Source organism: Spea bombifrons, chromosome 2, assembly GCF_027358695.1.
Source record: "Spea bombifrons isolate aSpeBom1 chromosome 2, aSpeBom1.2.pri, whole genome shotgun sequence".
In the NCBI taxonomy this organism is placed as follows: Eukaryota; Metazoa; Chordata; class Amphibia; order Anura; family Pelobatidae; genus Spea; species Spea bombifrons.
In genome coordinates, this window is record NC_071088.1 from 11,722,164 (window position 1) to 11,747,043 (window position 24,880).

Here is a 24,880-nt window from a genome sequence, read left to right on the forward strand (position 1 = left end):
ATATGGTTGGGTAATGATACATAACAAAAAAAGACATTGTTCTGGAAAACACACCATAGAAAAGCATATACCTGGAAAACAAAAGTGATAATTATTGTAATTATACGTTTTTTTGCAATACTTTTCTTTGCATGTAATACATACCTGTATATCACTATATGCATGTCCATAAGCCTTTACAGGTAGAGATGATCATGCTTTGAGTGAAAGGGTCTTATTACATGCACAAAGTCTCCAAAACGGATTATAACGTGGGTTACAATCAGCGGTTATGTTCTCTTTCCAAGCATTTGGAATATTTTATCATGGGCGAGTTTAAATACTATAATCTAGTATCTAGCCTCATACAAATAGTAAGTGTTTTGTTTTTACTCACCAAATGTAAAGGAACGTACCGTATTTGCTCGATTATAAGACGACCCTGATTATAAGACGACCCCCCAAAATCTGAATATTAATTTATGAAAAAAAGAAAAAGCCTGAATATAAGACGACCCTATAGGAAAAAAGTTTTACCAGTAAATGTTAATTCATGTAAACTATGGAATTTTTTTTAATAAAAGCTATGATTGAGAAAAATATTTTGTTTTTATTTCCTTTTTTTCCAACCCGCCCCCCCCCCAGTTATGCACATCTGCCCCAGGCTTACCACTCTGCCCCAGAAATATCTTATACCTTCTATATGCCACTGTGCCCCATGATATGCCTTTTAACCCTCTAAATGCCACTGTGCCCCATGATATGCCTTTTCACCTTCTATATGCCACTGTGCCCCATGATATGCCTTTTGACCCCCTATGTGCCGCTCTCTCAGAGTTCCCCGCACCGGGACGGCAGCCGCAGACCTTCCCCCGGCTGTCAGAGATCAGAGTTCCCCGCAGCTGGGGAAGGTCTGCGCAACAACCCCCGCTGCTAACCGCACCTCCTTCCAGCTGCAGTGGAAGTTGTCTACGCGAATTGCGTAGACGTCCACCCTCTGCCCGGACAACACACCGGGGAGTCAGAAGCACCGGTGGTGGTGGGGCATAAGACAGGAGGATCCAGGTCCCCCGCAGCGCTGCGGAGGATCTGGATCTTAGTCTCATAGTCAGACCTATTTGAGGTCTGATTATAAGACAACCCCGATTAGAAGACGAGGGGTATTTTTCAGAGCATTTGCTCTGGAAAAAACCTCGTCTTATAATCGGGCAAATACGGTATATACAAGCTACCATTTAGCATTCAAGCAAGGAATGCACTCTAAAACAGCTCCTTTTGAAAAGTGGTTGAATGTTGAAAATGGACTCTTTTCCATAATTTACAAAATATTAAATAGAATTCCCTTTTCCTAAATTTCCATGTAATGTAAAGGCATCAAAATGTTTTTATAGCCATTATTAATAGTAACAATGGATTTGTAAAAAGGGCAAGTATGCATAAACATACTGGATCCAAGTCAATCATTTGTCTAGTTGGTAGACTACTACAAGAAAAAAGAACAAGCACTTGATTGTTACAAGGTAGTCAATGAGTCAACTCCAAGAGCACATATCAAATAATGTTTTGAACACATAACTTTGTAACTCCTCAAAACATTGGGTCCGTGAATTAAAAATTCACAGCTTGTCAAATCAAATCAAATGCTGCATATTAATTTCATTCCAAAATGGCAACACATTGAGTTGTGAAACAGCACTAGAGGGATTTTATCATTTTGCAGATCTAAGGTTATAATTTAAATATGTTGAAAGATGAAAGTAATTGAACAAGTGAAATTATTAAATATATATACGTTATAGCTATCCACATATGTATGCAAAACACTAATATACAAAGATATGTAATTATTAATAACAATAGTAAGGATAATAACTATTTACGCATTACTAGCTACAGAAAAAGACCTCTGAATAAGTAACACGGAGGGAATTAAGGCAACATAAAATAGATTGCTTAATTAAATATCCACATTTGAAGATGGTGCCAACATCAGAAGAATTATTATTAAAACTATGTATTACTTTGTTTTTTACTTTCCCTATAATTGATTACTGGGAAACTTGTCAGCAGCTTGCTACAATGTATCCATGCAAAATGAGGGCTTTCACCAATTATTTCACTTGTCAGGGCTCCATTCCTAAATTCCATCAACCTTCATTTATGAAACCATACTGCGTAAAAAATATAATAGAAAAGTATCAGGAACAAAAAAAGAATGCAATTCAATTAAGCAATTTAATGTATACTGCTTATATTTCCCATTTTGTTAATTATTCAAAGGACCTTTCTTTATGTTATCGATGTATTAATAGTTAATATATTTAGCTTTAATAGTCATTGTTGTCATAGTTATTATTATTGTTATTATTAGTAAAACAAACTACTCTATTCTGTGTTGCATAGCAATCCTTTCTCATATTAAATTTCATCTGGCATTGAAAAGGCTCATGCCGCTGTGTTAAATGTCCTCTCCACATATGTTGAGTGTTAGATTTGCCTTTTTACAGAGTGATAATTGCATTTAGATCTGTCTACATATTAGTAGACATGGAATGTGATCAAATATAATGTCTATTTACCATGAGCTCATTTTCTACGGACCCCATAGCTTAAGTGCATGTGTTTCCATTAGCTATCATTATAGCATTTTTAGAGGTCACTCTCTAGCATCCGCCCTTGATGATTTGATTTTAGGCAGATCATTGAATTATTGAGTCATTAAGTTAAACCATGCATTTTCACCAATTTATAAAAAAAAAAAAACTTAGACGAGACATAAAACTAAGCCCATTATATGACCATAACAACACATTTACGGTTGTTTAAATGGTTAATTTATTTAATTTAGAAATCCCTATGATATTTGATCTTTGGATAAGTGTTTCATTTTTTGGTATTGCAAGGACATAATTTAAAAAAAACAAAAACAATTTCGTCAGTTGTTGTTAAGAACTTTAAATATCTGTATACCCTGTGTTGGTCAATAATTCATTTGGAGCATTACCAGTGGAAATCCTGATTAATAATTTTTATTACGACTTCATAAGATGTCTTCCAAGTTATAGTTTGGTGGTTATTTTTGCACAGATGTTTAAGCAACACCACTGACAAATAAAACAAATATTTTATAAAATCATAACTACTATAATAAATCTATAATGAATTTACATCTTGGGTATACCTATTAACATTATTTTTGAAAAGGAACAAAAAAATAACATTGATAGAAGACAAAATTGATAAATACTTGTTGGAAAGTAACTTTTCTATTTTTTGCTAAACATGGGGGACATAGACGCCTTTAAAAGTAATAAAAAATGAATAATCCCAATTAATGTATTTTTGACTGTACATGTGTTTAAGCAAGGATATCCTTAAATAAACAACCTAAAGATGATACAAAAGATACCACTAAAAAATACACAAAATTCCACTATTGGAAGAAAAAAACGAGAAAAACGTTCTCAATGTTCTAGCACTGAGCTTAGAACGTCTTAGAATTGTTTCTTAACAATTTGCTGAGTTCAGATGACCCACTCTGTGCCTTTAGTTAAAGTCACCTATGCTACTGAAGAGCTACCTGTACTTATACATTAAAAGTTAATTGTTGGGAGTACTAATAATAATTAATAATAATTTTGTATAAACGTCACAACAATTATTATTTTCCTGTTAATCCTTTATCTGTTCACAATTATTATTTTTCTTTATACAAATGCTAAGAAGTTGCATAACGAATAATCTACATAAATTGGTTTATTTCCTAAACAAATTACAATTAATTAACATGGAATGCATTTGCCTAAACATTTTTAGAAATATATACCATAGAAAAAAAATAGTGTATTAGTAGACAGAGATCTTGGCTTGTCTTGGAAGTCTATATAATGTTAAAATCAATCGTGAACAAATATCCATAATTTTAGCTGGAAAGTCCGGTAAATTCACATATTTATAGTGGAGATCCTGTACTGTATGGTAAATTCATCTAAAATCAAATTCCGAGGAAAGGATATGAAAATAATTTTGATAAGTAAAATAATTTCAGTTTTCTATGATGTCTAATAAAACAAATCCATACATTGTATAGCCCATCATGGTCAGTTTCAATTTTTATAGGTATAGATTATATTTCTGTTTTTTTTTTTTTTTTTTTTTTATTTACAACACATGAAATATTTTTTCATGAAATTATCGGTAAAAAGAAAAACCACGAATAATAATTAAGAGTGACCGAACAAGCAATACATGTGAAATAGTATGCATTATATATTACAGCATCATTGCCAAACACTGGACGCATTTTTTTTGTAACGAGGAAAAAGAAGATCTTTTATAAATAGAACACTTTATTTTATAATAAATTAAAGAATTTTTGCAGTCATTTCCCAACTTTATACATTTATATTGTTATCAGTCAGACAAACTAAATTTATCAACAAAACCAAAGAGTACAGTAGATGTGAGTAGTTCAGATATGGACACTTGTACCGACAATTGAAGCTAATATTAGCTAATAATTGTCTGCAGCAGAGCATTTATATAGGGGGTCACGTCGTAGGTTTCCCTTAAAGGTTGAGACTTTTTCCATGCTATGCTTTGCTGTCGCTTTCTTTCGTCTGAATGATGTCATTTGATATTTTGATTTCAATTGTTTCCGCGCTCAGAGCTTCTTTGCCGTTTTCTTCTTTCAAAAGCAGCTTCCTAAAAATGAACAGAAAAGAGAAAATCCATCATCATTTTATCAATGTACAATGAATAGCACACATGAATTGTTGAACTAGATTGCTACTATCTAGTAAGAGAAGAATTAGCTTGTCCCGGTTCATACCCTCCCATTCTTGATGAGCTAAGCAAAGCCCAACATTGGGTTCACCAGTCCGTTTCAGTTCACCCAGCTAAAGCACACTAATCCATTACAGAGATTTCATATGTTTTCAGAAATTGTGAATGAAACTTGTATGCTACAAGAGAAATTAATTTAATTTCAACATAACATTCAATGGGTAAGCAGTCCAGACAAATGAATGCTATCTCGTGTAGATATAGAAACCTGGCATTGGATTTGCATGCTGTCCTCATTCTCTTCAAACGATATGTATGCCTCGTCATGCAAGACGATGAATTATTTGTCTATCTCAGTCTATACAAGCATTACAGAGACACTGGTTTATATACAAGCGCACAGAAACATGTTGTAGGATCTGTTTCAAGTTGTAAAACCATAATTACTACTTCAACTGGTCCATTACGGTAGCAGACACTTCAGTTCTAGTACACTCTACTACAAAATGATTTGGATTCTACTGTCATTAGCAGATGCATAAATTCTATTGCATTGTAACGTCAGCAAATCCTACGGAAATACAGAAATAAGTTTATTCCGGCATCTCCATGGCTACTTGCTGCTATCTTATAAAATGTGTTTCAGTTACTTATAACTACATTGTCAGTAATTCAGATATACTTATTGTGGCACAAACAACAGTCATTCAAGATTCATCATAAAGGGAACCAAATGAAATAATAATAAAGGAGAAAATATGTGAATGTTATCAGATATAGTGTGATGTTTATATTACATTATCTGTGATGATGCCATCACAATGCCCTATGGGGTACAACAGAATTAATTGCCGTTACCATTACAATTTCCTTTGTGCTCTTTAATTGAAATTGAATCTAATTCTGCATTTGAAATCTTTTTATTACATTTTGGGGGGGTTTCTTTCTCCAAGATGAATTTTGCCATTAGGAACCTGTCTCGTTTTCCTACTACAAATAAGCATAGTTATTGTGCAAAATGCAAATTGTAGTATAAAATGGTTTTAATCTTGTTGACCGCAAAACATTCCTTAAACATTTTAATATTCTTCTTCGCATATGACGTTTGATTGCTATACCATTCCTGCTGTAAAAGAATTAATCTGGAAGGTCAAGTTTTTCCTAAAATTGTATCTTTTATTTCTCAAATTTAATCAGATTCAATAGATCAAGTTAGATACACTAAAATCTATTCTTTGCCAGACTAATTCTCTTAGTTTGCTCTTCATCTGCTGCCCTACTGTGTCCCTCCACTGGCTCCCCATAACCTCAAAAACCAAATTCTAACTGTTCACCCTTACTTAGATTTATTAACTACATTAAGTCCCCCCGTATCTCTGCTCCTATCTCACAATACTCTACCATCCACCTTCTAATATAGGATATATTAATGATGAGGCAAATAGGAAAGGGACATTTACAGAATTATTTTATTTATGTCATCAGAATATCAACAAAGGGGTCATCTACTGAAAGAATCACATCCGATGCTCCACAACCCACATCTAGGCAGTGAATTATTCAACACATAGTTCATAAGGTTAAAAAGACCTAAGTCCATCAAGTTCAACCCTTCTACCTAACCTTTCTATTCTTGATCCATATTCATCATTATCTACCTATAAGTGACTCTAAAGATATAGACACTTTCATCAAAAGGATATCGCAGAAAAATAAAAATAGAAAAATAATACTGTCAATACTATTTACTATAAGATGGTGGAATATTGTAAGGGGTGCAGTTTAAAATATAATTGTTTGGAATTTAAATGAAAGTAATAAAACTGCTTGCAGGAAAATATCCTCTATTTACAATATGCATTCAAGTATTTAATACCCTAAAGTTGTAAAACAGCTGACACAGCTTTGTAAATTAAAGATATTATGCAATTTAAATTACAAAATATTTTATAGTGCACATCATTTCATATGATATGAGGTCTTTTTATTCATTTGATTAAGGGAATCATTAAAAGCTAAAAATGAACATTAGGGGAATAAATCTGAATGAATATTTTTTTGCCTTTATAAATTGTAAATATAAATATATGCTACTTGTAAGTGTGTTTTATTTCAGGATACTTTCAATTCTGGAGCTTTTAAAAATAGAAATTATTTAACAGAAATTGTTTTTCTCTGTATATTATTAATGTGTTTAAAAATCAGACAAAGAATTTTTTTTATACTTATTTAAACAGAATTTTTTTTTATATATAATGGTTTACATTTATAATAATTTATTTTTAATAAATCACTTAAAATAATATAAATAGTCTGTCTAGGCACTATATTTTTCTCTATCCATGTTACTGCTATGTCATGTATGTTATTTGTAAACATTTATAACGGCAGACAGATGGACCTAAAACACATACATTTTCCCTGGTGGCGAAATTAAACAAAGTTTTTCTGCAGGTTGCATAAAGCATCTTTAGTATAAAAAAAACAGGCTGCATGTAAATAATATTAGTATGAAAAATTAGTAAAGATGATACCTTCAGTGTTTTATTTTATTTTGAAGACCGACCACCAGTATATATCAGCCATAACATTATGATCACCTGCCTAATATTGTGTAGGTCCCCCTTTTGCCACCAAAACAGCCCTGACCCGTCGACACATTGACTCCAGTAGACCTCTGAAGGTGCGCTGTGGTATCTGCACCAAGATGTTAGCAGCAGATCCTTTAAGTCCTGTAAGTTGTGAGGTGCGGCCCCCATGGATGCATCCTGCTGCCATGTGTTCTCCAGGTAAACGACGCACCCGGCCATTCACATGATGTAAAAGAAAACAGGATTCATCAGACCAGCCAACTTCTTTCATTGCTCTGTGGTCCAGTTCTTATGCTCACTTGCCCATTGTAGGATCTTTCGCAGTGGACAGGGGTCAGCATGGGCTCCCTGACTGGTCTGCGGCTACGCAGCCCCATACACAACAAATTGCAATGCACTAAATGTTCTGACACCTTTCTATCAGAATCAGCATTGTCATTTGAACAATTTGAGTTACAGTAGCTCATCTGATGCATTTGACTACACAGTCCAGCATTCACCCGCACATCAATGAGCCTTGACCACCCTGTCGCCGGTTCACAACTTTTCCTTCCTTGGATTTTTTATTTTTGAGCTGTAGATTTGGAGATGCTCTGACCCAGTCATCTAGACATCACAATTTGGCCCTTGTCAAAGTCGCTCAGATCCTTACACTTTCCCATTTTTCCTGCTTCAACTTTGAGGACAAAATGTTCACTTGCTGCCTAATATACCCCACCCAATGTATCTTGTTTCCCATTTTACAGCACAAGGCCAGATTAAGGAGCTTTGGGCCCAGGAGCAATTACACAGAACCCCTTCTCTGGGTTTCCTGGCTTTAGCAGGCTCTTTTATCCCCTTTTTCCACCTCTTGCGTTTTTTCTCTCTGTTCTTTTCTTTCCTCTCTCTTTGGTAATTTCTTATGCCCTATCTATTTTTTGTACTTCACCTGCGGATGTTTTCTTCCTCACCTTTTCTATCTTCTTTCCGCTTTTTGTATGTATATTATATATATACATAAACATACAGTATGTACATATACACATACAGTACATACTTACATACACACACATACACATACATACACAGGTACAGTACTTAACACATCCTCCACTTCCCTCCTGTATGTTTATTGTAGCCTGTAGCTAACTGAGTTGCAATCCGAGTCCTGTGACATCATGGATTGCCGCATTACATGACAGATGAGTACCTCTCACTTTGAGCAGAGTGCCGGGGGCCCTTAAATAATTGACTATATTAATTGAGGCTTGGAAATATTTCATAATGTGGCAAACCATACCCTTTAATATTTCAGGTATCCTAATTGTTAGATAGAGTGGCTAGAGGTGGGAAGGGGATGGGTCATAAATTGGAGGGGGCATCGGATACGCCTCAAGTGATTTTACAGGTCCCTGGGCCGGTCAGCCATGATTCCCCTGCCTGAAAAAACAGGATTATGGGGCAAATACGTGAGACAGTGCCTGAAAATTGAGACCTTACTGGGAAAAAACATACAAAAATGTATGAAAAACTAGCATATCTAACCAATTTCAACTCAGCCAGTTCGTACGACTGACTGAACAGAAACTTTAGAACAGGAGAATGATATCTTCATGGGAAGAATTATTTGTGCAGAATCAGGAAGTTAAGATGGCTGCTTCCATGTCTCATACAAAATGTGGGTTTATAATGGACAGCTCCTGTGTGTTAGTAACGCATTAAAACAAATGGCCAATCATAGATAGTATATGCAGAATATTATTTTTTTTATTACTTGTGTTACAAAAGGGCCCTTAATAAAACTTTTTAAACCCCCTAAAATTGACCCACTTCATCTTCACCATGAAGAATTTCAAAAGCTGGCCTAAAGTTTGACTCTAATAAAACACTATAAGGTTCATCTACAAGTCAACTATCCCCTCTTTTGTGTGACATAGAACTTTTAAAGAAAGCCACAAAACAAAAGTATACATACTCTGGTTCTGTAAGTGGAGTTGTTTCATTGGGCTCATTTACAGGACTTCCATCATGATTAGTAATTCTTTCATCCTCTGTTCTCATTTCTACTATTGGTTCTTTTGATCCATCTTTCCTACAAGATATTAAACATGCCTGAAATTATGTTATTATTTTTATTTTTTTATTTTTTTTTCTCTGTATATACACTTTGGGCATAAAATGCCATATTCTTAATTCTATAGCTACCATAGAGTCCAGAGGAACATTATCCTCAAAGTAATGACATTATAACAATTCAACTAATCCTCATAGATACATATAGTAAGTCTTCCTTTAAGCCCTTTAGCGTTGAAGACATAACCTTCAATTCACATAGGAACTACGCCATCTATAAATTATAAGATGGCTTCTCAACTGCTCGGTGGTCTCTATAAGAGACAAGCACCATAGAATATATACATTCATTATCAATATAGGGAAAAGCACCGACGTAGCATCCTGGTTTTCTATGTTTATGAAATATGCCTTAGAAGCAAGCAGCACTTGATACCCTGATTACATAGAAACATAGAATTTGTGGGCAGATAAGAACAATTTGGACCATCTAGTCTGCCCCCTTTTTCCTGATATAGAGATTCGGACATTAATCAGTCTTTGGTTTTGTCTTAGATTTATGCTCATCCCATGCACTGTATTATCCGCTATCATTTCTACTGGGAGGCTGTTACATTTATTTACCATTCTCTCTGTAAAGTAAAACTTCTTTACATCACATCTAAACCTCTGACCCTAATAACTTGTACTGTGCTTTATTAACGGCTATGTGAACAATGTTGGGCTTTTTCTATTAAATGCATCAATGCATATTTATTCTCAGCCTGTCTTATTATTGAAAAAAATATAGAAAGTGGAGGAGGGGATCCCTGGTCCTGTACATATTAATAAGAGGTCAAGGCTATTGGGAACCTTCTGTCCTATGAATTTTCTATTATCCCACTACTATTATCATTCCATTCCAAACCCTATGAGATGGCAAAGGAGAATGTTTTATGATGGCAAATAATGCATAAACAATTCAAGTAAAGGGATCATAATAATTTCTTATTGGAAAATCCATGTTATTGCCACAATTCATCATTATTCTTTGAGCGGCTATACAATTAATTTGTTTTCTACTGTGGTAAAGCTCCATGAGTCCCATTCTGAAATCATACCTCACTATGCTAGAATACAGTATTGTTTAAAGTTTAATATTACACTAACACGTTAAAAAAATATTGGGAAAATAAGTTAAAAAGGCTCAAGGCTTACCTACATTTCATCAAATTATGCAGTTTATTAAATCATGAGTATAAGAGGTGGAAGACATGGAGAAACAACGTGGGCATGAGATGTTGAGAAGTACCTGAAGATAATGTTCTTAGTAAAGACTTTGCCTATTTCCGCATAAGAGGCACTTTATAAGAATAAGTAGTTGCAGTCTAAAAGAAAATAATGACTCAGGGACCATCACTGTCGTAGAAGCAATGAGTTCCCCCGTATGAACCTTGCATACCAATATCCTAAGGAGGTGTCCCACAACAATATTATAAGTGTGCTTATTCAGGATCTCCAGTTCTCTAAGCTATAATTTTTTTACATTGCTTACATTTGCTTACTTTTTACTGTGGATCATATTAGCTTCAAAACATTCCAAGCTTTATCACAATATGGCCTCATAAATGTAACTTCTTTGAGGGAACAACAGTCGCTTTAAGGCATTCATGATTCATGAGATGCCAAAATAAGCTCAAATATTTTTAATAGCATTTTCTTTCGGATAACTCCAACAACGTGTTAAATGTTTTTCTTTTCTGAATTTCTGTAGAGAATAAATGTGCTGTATCTATGAATATTCAATTGATGTGATACTTAATGTAATGTATTAACTGTACCCTGCTGGTTATTTTTTTTTTGATATGTGCATAACGTTCAAATGAACAAGAATCTGCACAAAAATTTACATTGTACTTTGAAATAAAATATATAAAAAATTAACTTAAATGGTTCTGTGTCACTTTTTTCCAAACCTTACATATTACTATTCCATAAACAAAATAAAAATGTGAAGATGTGTACGGGTTAAAATAAAACCCAGGAGATGATTGCTCTATTGGCCCATCAGGCTCTGCGTTGCCCCACTTACTTAATGGGCAGGATGTGGAGATCCCATGTAACCAGATCGAGGGTAGCCGCCCAGCCTAAATATACCTCTGGATGTCATGATTATCTGTTAAAGCTAAAACATTATTTGTTTTATAATATGACATCATTATACATATGGGACAAAACCAGCCAGCCCATATGACCTATATATTAGTAGGTCTGCACAAAGAACTGGAGGTCATGCTTTCATACTTGAAGAAACAGGAGAAAAGTATAGTTAAAATGATACTTGAAGAAAGGAATTTTCACTTAAAGCAGCAAAAAGGGTTCTTCACAGTAAGGAATAAAGGTGCGGAATTCACATCGTGCTGTCAAACTCAATAGATGCCTTTAAATATGATGTTTTTGGTATATGATGTGAATATACTGGAATATATACAGTGATATAATTGGTTATAAGGAGGGTAATTTACAGCTTTTTGACCTAGATAGAAATCCGATTGCTATTTTAGAGCCAAGAAGGAATTTGGAAGTGGAAATCGCTTCAATGTGTTTGTTGTTGTTTTGTGCCTTCTTCTTTATCAACAGCAAAGTTGAACTTGATGAGCTTTTTTGTTTCAACCAAAAGTTGCTATGTTACTATGTCGCTCAGCAGTGAGCAACTGATTTAATACCATTTCCCACTACATGGATTTGTTAGAAAAAATATACTTCTTGTTTTTTTTAAAAAAAAGCAACAGGCATAGCTTTTTCTATGAAAAGACGTATTCTCTCTAGTCAACATTTGCATTTTTCCGAAACCAGTTATCCTTTTGCGTGTATTCTATGTCATTCAAACATGTTTACTTTCTGCTTGATAAATGTGCCTGTGGCCGCCAGATGGTTTTAGGCATGAATTAAATGATATCAAATTGTTCTTGTAAATAACAATTGTACATTGTTTTATTTTTGCTTAATCTCCCCCCAAAAAATCTTTCTGAGAATTACAAAAATTTGCAATTGTGTACACTGAACATAGCAAAGCAATGTCTACATTTCCAAGAATAGATTGATATCGTGTTCATAAGAATAAAAAAAATGCCCAATGTAATAAGGATCTATAGACACCAAGATTAGGAAGACCAGACATATGTGCTCATACTTATGGGGTCTCACGGAGGAAGGAAGAAGATACTTAAATACTAACTCCACTCCTATTATTTCTCTTATGTGTATAGTCATATGTATGTATGTATGTATGTATGTATGTATGTTTAGTACAGAGCTAAATAACGCCTGTATCTTTTTAGTGCTTTTACTATAAGCGGAGAATACCAACTAAGTGTAAAGATATCATAACAGTCCCTGCGCTGCATTACTAATTACATTTCTCCATACGGTTCATTATAAAAAGTAAATTGATTTTGTCTTATACAAACATCCTCTACCATTTGTAAAACTTCTGTTTTCTGTTTGATTTTCTAAATCTTACGTAAATCTTATGTAAATTTCCGAGTTCCATTAGTTTAACATTACTCACATTGTTTTTATGGTTTCATTTGCAAAATGTTTATACTCATATTTACGCTATCCTCCTCTAATATTTTACTTACTTAAGAAACTTTCTATTTTATATAAGATATGATTGCATTTTGATCGGGTCTGGATCTCAAGTGCTATTCATCAAGAGAAGTTTTCACAAGAAACCACCCAAAATATCACACTATTCTGGGTTATATTCACGAAACTATCACATAACTGTAACCTACAACTTATAATTATTTACTGTAAGATTAGTTGCATACCTTGGAGCTCTGGGTTTGACCTAGAGTCAACAGATAAAGAGCTGTTACCCTGGGTCTCCCAGTCTCCACGTCATCTCTCCTCTTTCTCCAGGCGCAGGAGCAACATTTGGCCATATCCTCTCTCAGCCGACTTTACATTTCCTGCTAATGTACGCTATCTGAAGCTAGTCCCACCCCACACATTGCTAGGAAGAGGTATTGGCATCCTATCCTGAGAGGTTCTACAGATCTCTATTTCAGTATGCTGATATTTGATGCTAAGTGCCAGGATATGATGTCATATGTCGCCACTCAACGCTGAAGCTGTGTGTACCATAAAAGAGCACTGAACCAGGTCTGTAGGAACAGACCTTGCACACTAACACAGATAAAGGTGAGAGATAATGAGAAAGTAAAAAGATAATGAGGAAGGGGGAGAGAAAGAGAAAGTGGAAAGATTGATGGAAAGGGGAGAAACAGTGGGAAATTGGGGATCTAAAGAGAAAAAGGAGAGATAATAAGGATGAGAGATAAAGAAAAAAGAAGAGAGATAAAGGTGAGAGAGATTAAACATAAAGGAAGAGATAAGGAGAAAGAGGAGAGAGAGAGAGAAAGGGGTGAGATAAATAGAAAGATTGGAGCTAATAATAAAAGGAAGTGATGGGGAGAAAGGAGAGATATCATTAGAAAGGGGAGAAAGAAAGTGTGTTTATGTTTTGAAAGTGTGTGTTAGGGAAAATGTGTTCAAGGGCAGGTACATTTGTGGCTGCAAGGGCTAAGGGACTCTAAAGTATATAAAACAATTCACTCTAAAACATTTTAACCCAGGGGTACTATTTACTATAATTTTAAATTAAAAAATGATAGTGTCCTTCGCTGTCCAGCATCTGTGAAAATGTCCACCATGAATTATGTCCATGTCTATCCTTGATTAGAACCTACACATTAAACACAATCTACAATATGTATCAATATTTAACACATTTATTGGACTGATTTCACATTTTAAAGTTAAAGTCTCGTTAGTTTTAACAGTCACATAAATTCCACAGATAATAAAAGCAAAATACATATATGCACGCATACAGTAAAGAATATACATTCATATTCCATGTAATATAGTTTTCTTTATATACAATAAAAAAGTAATAAAACAAATGATATACCATAGTTTTAAATATAACGTGTACCTGACACAACTATTTTAAAAGAAAAAAAAACAAGAAAAGAATACCCATATTTTAGAGATGTATAAAAAGATGTTGTTAGGGGGCATTTTTCTCCCATCAATAGCATTTGATACTCCAGAAAATGCATACAGGTTCGCAGTTGGCTATTTTAGCAGTTTTATGCTATGTTCTTACTGTTAGTGAAGTTCTGTTGAAGGCAGTTCTTTTATTACCCACAAAGAGAATACCATGATTAACAATCAATTTGAGAGGAGTATTAAAATAATTTGTAGCTCCCGATATAAGGATAAAATAATAAATGTTTTTCATCAAAGATCTAGAAACATTACTCTATACAGCTAAGCGAAATACCAAATGTGATACATCATCATACGAGAACAAGTAACACTCAATTATTAAGGTGAGTCCAAATATTATTAAGATCAGACTTGAGTGGAGTATCATAGTGTATGTGTGTGTTCTGGGTGGCTCCTCCAATGAAATAAGCCGGCGTAAAATACATGTGGCTCAAAGTCCAACATGATAACCAAAACATGATAACCAACATTAAAAACAACAGAGATCAATTTACCAGCAAAAGGATGGATATATTTGCATGGAATATAACATAATCAATAAACATGTGGCTCCCATATCCAATCCATTAAAGGTTGGGAATGTGACAATAATTTTGTAAAGCAAGGACAGTCTACGAAATCTATCATACTGCTGTTCTGTGTAAAATAATGATTGGTTCAAAAGTAAAAGAACTAATAGAAGTCACCAGAAGCTGATTAGCATCGTGCAGGTGGAGTTGAGAACACAGAGGTCTGGTGATAAATACAAAGTAGTAACGTAGAAGGGAGGCTCTTCCTGGGGGGCTGTGCATTTACAGAGCTTTGCAAAGCCTAAATTGGTTATCAAGAAATGATAGAGCTTCTGATCATAATTATACAGTGAAATATTGTTGCCCTCCACTGTTTTCCAAGATCGGTAATGTAATGATGTGGTGTTCTAGATCCCTCACCTATACAAAAGTTCCTTTAAAAGTACGGAAAGATAAGAAGCTACTCTTTAATCAGGCCCTCGCCACAGCAGAACTCCACATACATTAGTGATTCTGTAATTATGGTCTTCAGCTGGAAAAGTAAAAAGGGTTGCCTTGTGGGCCAATATTATTGTAGGTTATTCATGTCAAGTGAACTATATGTTTACGGATGATGGACTCAACAAGATATACCAGGACTGGTGGTAATTGTAGTTTATAATCCAGATATTGTGGTTTTTATACAGTCTCGGCATGTATGCGGTCAAAATCCATCAACTGAATATTGAAGGAGAAAGAAGTGTAGCCATCTTGATCTCTTCCAAATCAGATGCACTCTTGAATAGTACCCTTAAGTATAATTGTACAGATGGTGTTCAAACTATATGATATAGAAGACTCCTCTTTCATTAGGTGAGGGATATTGGGACTAACAGCAGAACTAGTAGTGCACACATGATATGCCTTTCTGTATTGTGTTTCCAGCATCCAAAATGAAAAACTGAATAAAAAGCTATTTTTAACAACATTCCAAATGTACTCCTTTACTATGGGAATGATGACGTTGATGCTATCACAGAGCATGTTTCTTCAGTTAGTAGGCTTCATCCGGTTCTCTTCAGGGGTTCTTAGTCAACTTCAGTTTTACCGGTGGCTGCCATGTGACTGTTTCAAATACAAGAGTTGGGTGGAATTGTGGACCCTGAGATATATTGTAATCATTGAGGATTAACTTGTATTAATATTAATCACTTGTTCCAATAGCTCATTGAGGATAGAATATGTAGAAACATTCCATAGTCATTTCTCACTTTTCTGTGACATATTTTTGAATTAAACTGAAGGATACATATTTAAAATATTGTTATAATGAAATAGGGCAATATCCCACTTCTTGCATATGTGAATAGCAATTTATGGCTCATTGTAAAGAGACCAGAGAAATGCAGTCACTTGTGCATCTGGGTACTTGAAAACGAAAATGTTGGCTCAATGGTTTCTTGTAAACTTTCAAAAAAGACCGTACACTTTTTTTCATTTCGGCACAAGAGATTTCATCCGTCCCTACTTGCTCCAGTATACTCTGCAAAAAAATGCATCATCTACATTGTGCTTCTTTTCTTTACACAAATATTCAAGCCTTTAATATTGAGAGCATTATTTGTCGTCTAGCAAAACAGAAATACCTAAACGTCCATTGCTTTGTATGTACGATATAATAAGAATACCTGTCAATCATTCTATTAAAATATAATTTAACACTCTGGTGTTCCTGTAGACAACTAAATTCATATCTGACACAACCTTCTCTTCCGCCGATATATCTATACAGCAAATGTTCTTCTCATATTATTATTTTATGTATATGGTTTGAAACATAGCATACAATAGTGGGGTTACCACCTAAAATCCCCATCTTGGGCAAGATTCAATGCTAAAGGTAAATCATATATTGGTTATTAGTTATTAGTAAATGAATAGCAATCCTTTCATAGGTTGTAATGGGAAAAATAAGATAACAGTGATACATTTTATTACAGATCGTGAATGTGGCCCAATATATGTCTATTTTTTCAGCGCAATTTGAGGATTGCTATTTACTAAGAGGTTAGTAGACATTTATACATGCATGGGATAGGCATATAGCTATTCTAAATCTAAGAAAAGACCACGGACCCATTAAGGTTTGTATCCTCGCAGCAGGAAAAATGGGCCGAATGGTTCTTCTTTCTCAAATTTTATGTTTCTATGTTCCAATTACCTATCCCCGTCATTGACTCTATATTATATGCAACTACACATGTCTAATTGTACATTTTATTTCCTGCAGTAAACATGAAGGTGAAATTATTTGAGTATTTTAATCATGTCAATAAGTTAGAAAGTATATGTTTCTAGAGTAACAGCAGACAGTAGTGTTAACACTAGTCAAGAAAGGAACCCATGTATTTAAATAGCAGTATTTATTAATAATATCTCAGTGTTCTACTTTACTTATCCCTGCATTTGCTAATGAATACTCATATATTGACTACCTTCTTATCTTGAATGTGGTTAAAAAATATGAAATTTCCTAGTAACCCGCAGAATATATATATTCAAAGTATATATTTTCCTATTTGTATGAAAAGGCATCAGGGTAAGGTAGAACTATAAAACCAAAGACATGTACATCAGCTGGCTACACAAACATGTGAATACTTAAAACTGCAAAATAAATATGTTTTTTAAACTAAGTTACCGAGATTTTTTTCGTACACATTAGAGAATACTTCTTAGATATCAATGATGATGACAGCTTTCTGGACAATAACAGTAATGTCTATGTTTGTGACACACTTTCATCGATTAACCAAGCTACTAATCCTGAAGACATTCTTAATGCTGATTAGTACCATGAAATAGTTAAAATAAAAGTACTAACTAATAATGAAATCAGGGCACAGTATGAAATATTCGGTTCTAGACTATGTGACTAATAATCTGATTCGCGGCACCGGGATTATAAAGATATGAACAAATATAGAACACATATTCACTAATGTTCAAAAGTTTGGGGTCTTGTATGCGCTAACATAATTGCAAAAGGGTTTTCTAATGATCAATTAGACTTTTAAACTTAAACTTGGATTAGCAAATACAGCGTGCCGTTGAAGCACAGGAGTGATGGGAGTGATAAAGGGCCTCTGTACATCTTTTATATTCCATTATAAATCAGCTGTTTCCAGCTACAACAGTCATTTAAAACATTAACGTCGCTGCATTTCTGATCCATTTTATGTTATTTTAATGGACAAAATTTGCTGTATTTTCAAAAACATAGAAATTTCTAAGTGACCCCAAGCTTTTGAACGGTAGTATATATATATATATATATATATATATATATATATACTCACACATACATTTCAGAAATCTGTAAATATATATGTTTTTCTTATCAGCTACTGAGCAGCAGTATGATTTACTCACAAGTAAGCAGCTTTCCCTTCTTCTAGTTCTTTGCTTTTTGCGCTGGAACCCGTCTTTTTGCCACAAATCCTCCTGGTGATACACATGAGTAAGCCACATTGTCTCATGAAGAAGCAACTGACATCAGTCACCACAAGTATAAGGAGAATGGCTGCTACTGCTAAGCCAATGACCGCTCCAACTCCAAGCCCGCTGAACAGAGTATCTGCAACGAGAAAAACATTTTAAATCACATTTAAAAACCAAAAACCAAAAACAAAACAAACGTTACCCATATAAGATAGAAGCAACATTCTGGTTTTCTAAGAGGCTTCATAACATGAGGCATTTGAAAAAAAAAATGGAATGGAGGCCATCTTTAAAGAAGAAGTCATGCCTGTTTTTTTCCATGCAAATTGGTTCATTCACTATTAAGAGAGAGTTCTCAGTTTGCCGGTGGCTTGTGTTTTTTTGCTTCTCTACTTCGGTATTATAGGTTGGTTTCTCTGGGAAAAATGTTAAGCTGGTCCATCTCAGTGCCACCGACCTCAGTTTCCACTGATATGTTCAGACAAACGGTACAATGTTTACGATGTTTTATAAAATGAACAGTCCTGCTAAAACGTGTGACAGATCCCCTTTAAGAAAGACAGAAACATCTTATGATTTCTGACTGTAATGAGAAGTAGCAACACAGGGGGGTCTGTGTGGAATTCATATAATGAATTCACTAATTTGATGTACTATAAATATGCATGCTGGCAAGATGCCAAGTGAGTAAATTGTAAGAAAAGTAACTAATGAAAACTGATGGCAATCCTATCAAAAATATGCCAAAATAATATAATTCAAAGCTTTATTATATATACAGCCATAAAGTGTTTTATATATGTTTATGTTTAAAAAAAAAAAAAAAAAACAGGAATATGCATGTGGGAAAAGTACATTGGGATCCATTTTACAGATGAGATGTAAAAATATTGTATGATTGGCTAGCTATTACTTTTAAAATTGGATTAAACTCTGACTAATGTTTTTGTGCAAAGCACAATACTGAAAGAAAGTTAATGCATTTCTGTGATTTAAATGATACATTTACTGATAAGCTCTACTGTCTATATGGCCACTGCATTTATTATATAACTACACTTATTGAACCTCTTTATTGAGTGCACCTGGGCTTAAGTGAAATGGTGAGTTGGCTTCTTGTCCAACGTGTGTGAGTTTGCTGCTGAAAGCTCATTTTTGCCAACTTGTAAACTCTTGCAATTTAATGAACAGACCTGGCTCTCCACATGATTAAGCACATCTTGAGTCGCAGGACAGGCCCTAATTAAGGAAGTCAATCCAATGTCCCATAATGAAGTGAAATGGAAAACAATGTGACCAGTCAGATGGCAGTAGTGGCAGGTGGTCACTCCAACCGGAGGAAAGGGCTGAGGCAATGTAACACAACATGAGAGAGAGGTGGAGGGAGTGTTACAGGTAAGGGCATGTGAATACTAAGGACTGAGAGCTTCATGGATTACCGATGGATGGGTCATTAAAAAGGCAAATTAAGCTTTTTGCTTTACAAGTGGGACTATTTGGTTGACAACCTAATGCACCTAGAGGGTGACTGGATGGAGTCATTCCCCCTCCAGGGAGGTTTAGGAGTAGGGTGAGTAAGTAGGGTTGTTTAATGTATGTATTATTAATTATTTTAACCTCCTTCATTACACCGTTTTTTTTCTTCTATATTTGCAAGTTCTAATGCAATTTGGCCTTAGGGAATTTGCGAGTTGGACTCCCATACAACTTGTGTACGTTTGCTGCTACAGACTTATTAAAAGAACTGTGCAAAGAACACATAGGTCATACATTCAAACTTGAAGAAAGGAATTGTTAGCTAAAGCAGCAAATGGGTTATTTACAGTAAGAACAATAAAGCTGTGGAACTAACTACCTACATATGTGGTGCTATTACATTCAACAGGTGCCCGAAAATATGGGCTAGGTTATTCTTTCTGCTAAAAAAGAACATAAAAAGATATATCTATCTTTAAGCTATAATAAAGGATTATAGCTTGCTGACCCAGAGAGAAATCAGCTGTATGTCAGGAAGGAATTTGTTCCAATTGGACGTTGCTTCAAGGTGTGTTCTTTCCTTTGTCTGGATAAACAGCAGGGTTAACCTTCAAAGACTTGTGTCTTTATTCATCCTTAATAACTGTGTAACTGTTACTATGTATCTAACACATATAATATTTACAACACAAATCAAGCATCATAAATATCACATACAAAACAATTAATGATTAGTTACTGAATGTTAGGTTCCCATCAGAAACCTTTGTTTCAATAAAAAGTAACAGTATGGAATAGAAACTCCAAATATACAATTAATGATGTTTTGTAAAAAAAAAAAATAATTAGATCTAACAAGAAAAGATTTAGCATTTACAATTTTTTTTAATTTAGATAAATATACCTTTCAATATGTTATAGACCTGTGCACGAGGCCCAAAATAATAATTATTATTATTATTTTGGCTTATTTGTTTTCATACAATGGATTTTGTTTCCTGCCCTTTCGGTTTAAAATGCACAAGTCTTATGTGTTCCTTTTTTTTTAAGATTATGTCCTAAAACGATTTAGCTATTTCTTAAGCTAGAATGATGTTCAAGTGTGTCCTCATTATTTCCTATCCTCTAACCTTCAGGTTTATATACAGAAAGTTTGATGTTTCCAGGAAACCCCAGTATGCTTGTGCATGATGTAAACCAGGCTATGAATATCTATACCAAATAGACAAATGACCCACAGATATGTTATCAAGTCACGTCATTTCCAAGTGTCTTAATAAGGCTTGCGGAGAAACAGAAAATGCTACATCGCAGGAAACATTTGCAAATTAACATCTTACAGGGGCAAAAAGAGTGACCTTATTAAGGTGTAAACAGTAATTTAACCCCTTTTTGGGTACATCTTTTTTTCTATGTATAATATGTATTAGTAATGTAATAGCGCACCATAAGTTCAGGTGTGTGTGGGCACTAGGACTTAACTCATTACTATCCTTGTTTCACTTTATGAAAAGTCATGGTGCTTTTGGTCACAATAAATCATAATAAGGTGTTTTTGTTTAAGAAAGTATATGTCTATAAGTCAGTTTTGAATAAAAATATTTATAATACATCAACTAATCTAAAATCTTACTGTAACTTTTGTCCAAGGACAAATCACAAAAATGATGTGGGGATAAATTGCCTAAGCCTACCCAGAACCATGTATTCAATATACTTTCCAACTGTATGTTATGTTATAGCTAGTCTATGGTTTATAATGAATTCTTAACTAATTCCTTAAGGATGATCTGAAAGCACTTCTGATGTACCTAATATGTATATCAGCCAGCTATTTTCTTGTTTCAAGGTAAAATCAAAAGAGGGATGGATGAGCCAAAGATCTAAAACTCTTAATAAAAGACTGATACCCGGAACATTTGTCTCATTGGCAAGATATGTGCTTTACTATCCTGGTCAAAGATTTGTCTTCTATTTGTGAAATTGTTCCAGAGACTATGGACGGCGACATGTGAAGAATTAATAAAGTCTTATCACAGTTAATCCCCATAAATACTGAACTTGAACGTATTGATTTAATACTTACACCTACATCTCCTAAAGGAAAAAAGATCTTGAAAAGCAACAAGATAAATGCCATTCACTTTATACTACCTCAGATATTCTTTTTTTTTTTAATTTAAATTGGACTAAAATAGTAAACATTATAAATTTCAAATGAACACTCTCAATAGAAACAAAGAAAAAACCTACAACCATGTTAGTTTAAAAAAACTATTCTATACCCAATTTAGCCAAAGTGCAAAGGCTTCTGTCGAGGTTTTCCTTTTATAAATATGGATTAATTTCTTTGCAGAGGCCATTAGGATTTATTATTATAGTTTATTGATTTATTATATTCCTCAGTGCTGTCCACTATAAGGCTCTGTACAATTAACTTGAAGAGACTGGATCCTGGTCAGGGAATAGAATATATAGAGCTATTAGTAAAAAGACCAATGACCTGATCTTGGACCATTCTCTCCCAGGTTCATCATTCAGGTCAATGCTATATCCAAGAAGTAAGAGTCATTTGGTCCATCTAGTCTGCTATTTTTTCCTAATGTAAACACGCAAACCTTAATCGATCCTTGGTCTTGTCTTAGATTCAGGATAGCCTCATGTCTATGCCTGGCATGCTTTTTGTGATATTGTATAATGTAGAAGAGCTATACTGGTAGTGTTTAGGGTTTGACACTCCACTATAGGGACTGAGCTAGCAAGAGGTGTTTGCAAGGCCTAAGAATATATTATGGAGCATGGGAGAACAAATAGGACAATACAGCATTTACAGAAATATTTTCTCACTGTTACATCAAATGTATTAAGTACCTTGAATACTGAAATATTGTTCAGTTGATACATCTGTTTAAAAGGTTATTGAGTAAAAAAAATATTATTTATTGTTTTATATAGCGCCATCAAATTCCGTAGCGCTGTACAATGGGTAGACAGGACGTAACAAGTATTATATAACATAACAGTTTGACTTACAGAAACAACAGGTGAGGAGGTCCCTGCTCAAACGAGCTATATTCTAGAGGGGTATTAACAGAAAATGTATATTACTGAACTTTTGGGGTGTGATTTAAAAAAAATGTCACTGGACAATATTGTAGTATAATTTAACATAGGATTTTTTTATTTAAGTCATTGTTTTTTTTTTTCTTTAATAATTCAAAATGTAAAAATAATTAAGTAAAACCATGAAATAGCTCAGACCCTTAATATCACACACTTGCCCCGTACATAATTTGAGCACAATAAAGTGTATTTTGGACAGCGTTTGCATAGCCTTCATGATGAGTTCATTTTTAAATTATTTTATGTAGCTTTATAGTCTATTATTTGTGCTTTAAAGTAATCGAATTAAGAGATGGTTTTATTTTTCATTAGTACTGCAAACTTGATCGATACCACTTCCCTCTGTAGACATTGAAATCCAGTATAACGTTTTAACACATGCAAAACCGAAGAATAAAACGGTTTCTCAGGTCATCGTGACTGTTTTGGCTGAAAACGAGCAACTGGCTATTAACTAAAGTGGTCTATTCGCTGCAAAATGAACGAGAATTAAATTCAAGTTGCATTGACTGCCAACTTCTAGTGAGTTGCTATGAAAAGCATCGACTTGTCAAATTACCCGAATTGCTGTGCAAGGTGACCGAGTTGTTTTGAGTTAAGCCAGCCATTTTACCTTCATAAAACAATTGGAACCCCAAACCTTTGTAGCTCCTCCAAAACTAATAATATTTTTGCTCTCATTTATTTTATTGTTACATACCATTTTTATTAATGTTTAGCTTATTTGTTGAAGTGTATTAATGCTAGTAATGTGTGTCTGGAAGCAAAGGGCAGATTTCTGCCTAGCACTTCTTTCTATAGAAACCATAACCTTCCTTAAGGTTTCTTTTAATGGATTGGGTACAGTTTGAGCCTTTATTCTTCGTAATGTAGCACTGAAGTATTCATTTACATTGTTCTGGGAAGGCTAAAAATATATGAAATACAATGCATGAGCTTACCTGCAATAATATTAGGTTTTGGTGGCATTGTAAATTCATAGGTTGCTGGTTCAGAATGACCAAGCCTATTTGTCGCAGTTATTTGAACTTCATATCCCATATTCCACTGTAGATGTTCTAAAATAATGTAGTCTTTATTTCCTAGAACTTTTTTTTCAAGCCATTGATCTTCTTTATCTTTCTGTGAATGATAAAGAACCAACTTTATTAATCTGTTTTAAATAATAACAGAATGGTCAACAAAACATAGCATTAGTTTGAAAAAATAATTTGTGTTCCAATCAGTTTAACATAGAATGTGCCAATAAAATATATTTCTAGAAGACATGTGTATAGCTCTGCTTTTTGTTCTGGAACCCCATGCCAGCAAAACCTTCTACAAATAATTCTTTTAAAATATATAAATCACAAAATAGTAAAGATGAAGATTGCTCCTTTAGTATGTAAGGGCTGCCATTGTTTGCCAGTATGGAAAAATATCATGATGCTGTAAAATGTGCAAATTAAAAGAATGTAGCAGGTCTATAGCCATGGATTGGTCAATTAAATAAACTATTGGACGCAACACACCAGTCCATTTGGTCACTGCAATGGAAAATCTGCTAGTGGATACTTATTGGTCTTTGTATTGGTATTGGTGAGTAATATTATAGTTAGTGTCCTTATTTTGGAATTTTAGTTCTCTGTGGGTGGGTACTGTCCTAGTTTGGCAACCACCAGGGGGCTGATCATTTTTGTTTGGCAACCACTAGGGGGCTGATCATTTTTGCAGATGTTCTATTTTGGTTCATATTTTTGTGTTAATGAAACCCTGGATGCAAACTGAGAGGTAACTTCTATAATTGTTCTTTAAATGTTGAAACCTTGGCAACCTCAAGAATCA

The 24,880-nt window shown here is 34.2% G+C and overlaps 1 protein-coding gene across 3 annotated transcripts in view; it reads right to left on the reverse strand.

The window, feature by feature from the left end:
* Positions 1–3,720: 3,720 nt before the first annotated feature.
* Positions 3,721–24,880, reverse strand: part of NCAM2 (neural cell adhesion molecule 2) — a 120,758-nt gene continuing 99,598 nt past the window's right edge. Inside the window, exons 15-18 of one of the 3 annotated variants that reach the window (XM_053456844.1) lie at positions 23,998–24,178; positions 18,389–18,593; positions 9,310–9,426; positions 3,721–4,683 (exon numbers count right to left, since the gene is read on the reverse strand). In XM_053456844.1, coding sequence (XP_053312819.1) covers positions 4,572–4,683; positions 9,310–9,426; positions 18,389–18,593; positions 23,998–24,178 — 615 coding nt within the window. In that variant the 3' untranslated portion in view covers positions 3,721–4,571. Of the gene's footprint in view, positions 4,684–9,309; positions 9,427–16,400; positions 16,500–18,388; positions 18,594–23,997; positions 24,179–24,880 lie in introns of those variants that run through there. The other 2 variants (XM_053456845.1, XM_053456846.1) reach the window with 2 other exon arrangements.